The 3,489-nt window shown below is 50.1% G+C and overlaps 1 protein-coding gene across 1 annotated transcript in view; it reads left to right on the top strand.

Annotated features, from left to right (window-relative positions):
• The first annotated feature begins 1,533 nt into the window (after positions 1-1,533).
• LOC126576205 (translocation protein SEC63 homolog) overlaps positions 1,534-3,489 on the top strand; it is a 4,093-nt gene continuing 2,137 nt past the window's right edge. Inside the window, exons 1-2 of the mRNA XM_050237380.1 lie at positions 1,534-1,818; positions 2,543-3,481. Coding sequence (XP_050093337.1) covers positions 1,695-1,818; positions 2,543-3,481 — 1,063 coding nt within the window. The 5' untranslated portion in view covers positions 1,534-1,694. The remainder of the gene's footprint in view (positions 1,819-2,542; positions 3,482-3,489) is intronic.

Raw genomic sequence — 3,489 nt, 5'->3', positions numbered from 1 at the left:
CCCGTATGCAGTTTTCGCCTTCGAACTAATGCCCGCGACGTCTGCGATTCTCCCCAGGAACACCGGGGTGGCCGGTTTCTACGCCACGAGGTGACCGTGCGGCTTTCCTTCACCGCATGCAGCATAACTTTTTTAGCATAGATGAATAGTAATCATCCCACGAGTCGGTTCGCACGTAAGGAGAGGATCCACATCGTGTAGTCGCAAATGCTCTCCCCACCCCCCCTTTCGGGTTGGTTCATCCCGTATTCGAATTCGCTCAACGCCCAAAAGCGGATGGCTAAACGGTCGTTCGGTTGATGTTGCGGGATGTGCGCGACCGATGGAGCCATTATATCATCGTATTTTAGGCCAGTAGTGTCGTCGCCAAATGGAAAAAGCTCGGAGAAGAATAGCAGAGAGAGACGCAGCCACGCAGTAGATGGCCCCGCGGAAGCAGGTCCTCAGGGAAGAGGACGCTCTATGGTAATGTGACACAGTTTTAAAATGTAGCAGATTACTTCACAGGCATTAGACATTAGGGGAATGGCAGAGGGTGAAGCAATGTGGGGGGGGGGGGGGGGGGGGAATCTCATCGGAAGGCCATCTTCCGACAGCCATTCAACGATCGGATCGGATACACAAATCGGCGAAAACATCAATCGGGCGGCGCAGAGACTCGCAAATGAGACGGCTGCAGACGCGTCGCGAGCGATGGTACATGGTATTTCGCATGCTCCCCGGTTGTAATGGTCGCAAATCACTCCCGAAATAGCTTACCATTTACCATTTCATTTCGAGTAATTCAAGTTCAGCGCTAGCAGCCTGATGAATGGCTGCGTAAACTACGAAATTGATACCTCGTACCGGCGTGCGGTGGGTTTTATGTTTCAAAACGTCCGCCAACGAATTAGCATTGACCCTTGCTGCGGATGCTGCGCTGTACCCATCCATTGCGGTCATACATGCGAGTGAAATTATTTCGATCTTCGCTGATCAATGGCTACCCCAAGCAAGTAACGTGGATGATCTAAAAGCGGTCGGTGGGTTGTAGGTACAACGCACATATTAGCTTCAGCCTCCTCTGTGCTAGGGCGCTGTAACTAGTCGTCTTTCAAGAAGCACACACAAATAAGAAGAGCAACGCAAGGCAGAACAGTGTTTTATTCGATTGTTATGAATATCCTTAAGAAAATAGGTTGCATAGAATGTTCCAACATAGTTTCCAGCATGAGTTGTGGTTGGTAACGATCTTTACCGTTATCGCATTTGAACGGTTTTTTAAAACTTGAACGCCCATCTGTAGCAGGTCGTAAGAAGGGCCCTGTACCGTAAAAATAAAGCTATTTTTTCATTCGTACACAAAAACATCACTACGAAACTACTAAAAAAGTAGATACTAAGTGCAATCCATGAACCTGACCTTGAATTTCCTCGTATTCTGTAAACAAAACATTAACACTGACTGTCAACAATGACACCCAAAATGGCGGCAGGGAAATCATCTGGCTTGACAAGTCTATATATACACCTGTACATAATAGGAAATTATAAATAAAAAATCGTTGATCCGGGAGTCGCGTGGAGGAAATCCTCGAAATTCGTGCGTTTTGTGAAAGGGATATATGGTAAAAGGCGGCTTCGTGGAAGCCGTGGGGGAATAGTGAAGGCCTAAAAGCGGCCCCAGCCACCGAGGAGGCCACCGGACAGCGAAAATGGGCGGACAGAAGTTTCAGTACGACGAAAGTGGAGGAACTTTTTTCTACTTTATCCTCTCGTTTCTGGCGCTAATTCTCATACCGGCCACCTTCTACTTCTGGCCACGCAAGAAAAAGGAAGGTAAGTAAAGGCCACCGATCGCAGCTCGGGTGTTACGGAGGGTGCCTCTCCCAAAATCCCCAAACTTATCAATCTGTTGATTGTTCCGGTTTCTGCGTGAATTGTGACACGTCGTCAAAAAAACCGGGCCGAAGCACCGTTATTCGGATTTGTTTTCTTTTCTCCATTTCCTCACGCTCCACTGGCCAGCACTTTCTTTTATCCTGTACAAGAATTTGCGAAAGTAGCACTTTCTCAATGTTTGCTTTTCATAAATGCCGGGAAATAGTATGCATCTTCCGTGGTGCGGTGGTTATCGTGGTGCGCGGGGCCCTGAAAGTAATGAGCTTTGGCTCACGCCGCACACACTTGTTCAAGCAGTTGAATTTTATCGAAACATTTTATGTGGTGCCTCGATGGATACCCCCTATGGGTATATCTTGTTGCTAACTTCTCACGTGCCTTGCACTTAGTTACGCTGTTCCAGCGCCTTCTTAGCATGACGATTATCATGACCCGTGTAATGGGAACACACAGCAGTCGCCAAGTTCCAACGCGTCACGGTTCTGATGACACTCGAGACACGGCAGCAGAAACCTGACCACAAACGGGTGGTAATTTACGGTTGAAATCTGTTCCGCTAGGGCCACCGTCAGCAGCAGCAGCAGCAGTAGCAGCTACTTCTCCTTGGCTACACCTAGTTACCGGTAACTAACGAATGTCTCGAACCATTTTCTATCCACAGATCCTATATCGGAGCGGGAGAACTGTAACTGCGAAGGATGTCGAAAGAAGCGAGCGACAATGGAACATTCCGACCCGTACAAGGGTGCGAAGGAGCTGCTGGTGAAGCTGGGCATCGTCGCCGGCTGGGCACTGTTGGCGTTCCTTACCTACAAGGTGTCCCAGTTCGACTACGAGATGTCCAACTTTGATCCGTACGAGATTCTGGGCGTACCGCTCGGTTCCTCCCAGAAGGACATCAAGAAAGCGTACCGCACGCTGTCGGTGATACTGCATCCCGATAAGGAGACCGGTGACGAGAAAGCGTTCATGAAGCTCACCAAAGCCTACCAGGCTCTGACGGACGATGAGGCGCGCAAGAACTGGGAAAAGTACGGCAATCCGGACGGTCCGGGAGCCACCTCGTTCGGTATTGCACTTCCATCCTGGATTGTCGAGAAGGAGAACTCGGTCTGGGTGCTGGGGCTGTATGCACTGGTGTTTATGGTGGCGCTACCGATCGTCGTCGGTACGTGGTGGTACCGATCGATCCGCTACAGTGGCGACAAGGTGCTGCTCGATACGACCAACATGTACTGGTACTTCTTCCATAAGACACCCCAGATGGCAGTGAAGCGCGTCATCATGATATTGGCCGCCAGTTTCGAGTTTGACAAACGCCACAACAATCAGGTGATCGAACGGCAATCGGACAACGAGGAGGTACCGTCGCTAATCCGCCAGCTGCCGAATTTGAACGAAAAGTGCAAAGAACTGCCGTTTTCGCGCGGCTACTCGTTGAAGGCTCGGGCTATCCTGCATGCCCATCTGTCGCGCATTCCGGTGAAGGAGAATACGCTCGAGATCGATCGGCAGTTGATCGTGCGCAAGTGTCCCTACCTAATCCAGGAGATGGTTAGCTGCGTTAGCCATCTGATCATGCTGGCTTACGCCAGGAAGAGTAAGTAC

This window comes from Anopheles aquasalis, chromosome 3 (genome assembly GCF_943734665.1).
Source record: "Anopheles aquasalis chromosome 3, idAnoAquaMG_Q_19, whole genome shotgun sequence".
Taxonomy (NCBI): domain Eukaryota; kingdom Metazoa; phylum Arthropoda; class Insecta; order Diptera; family Culicidae; genus Anopheles; species Anopheles aquasalis.
Note: the sequence above shows the minus strand (reverse complement) of the source record. Positions and strands in the feature narration are given on the sequence as shown.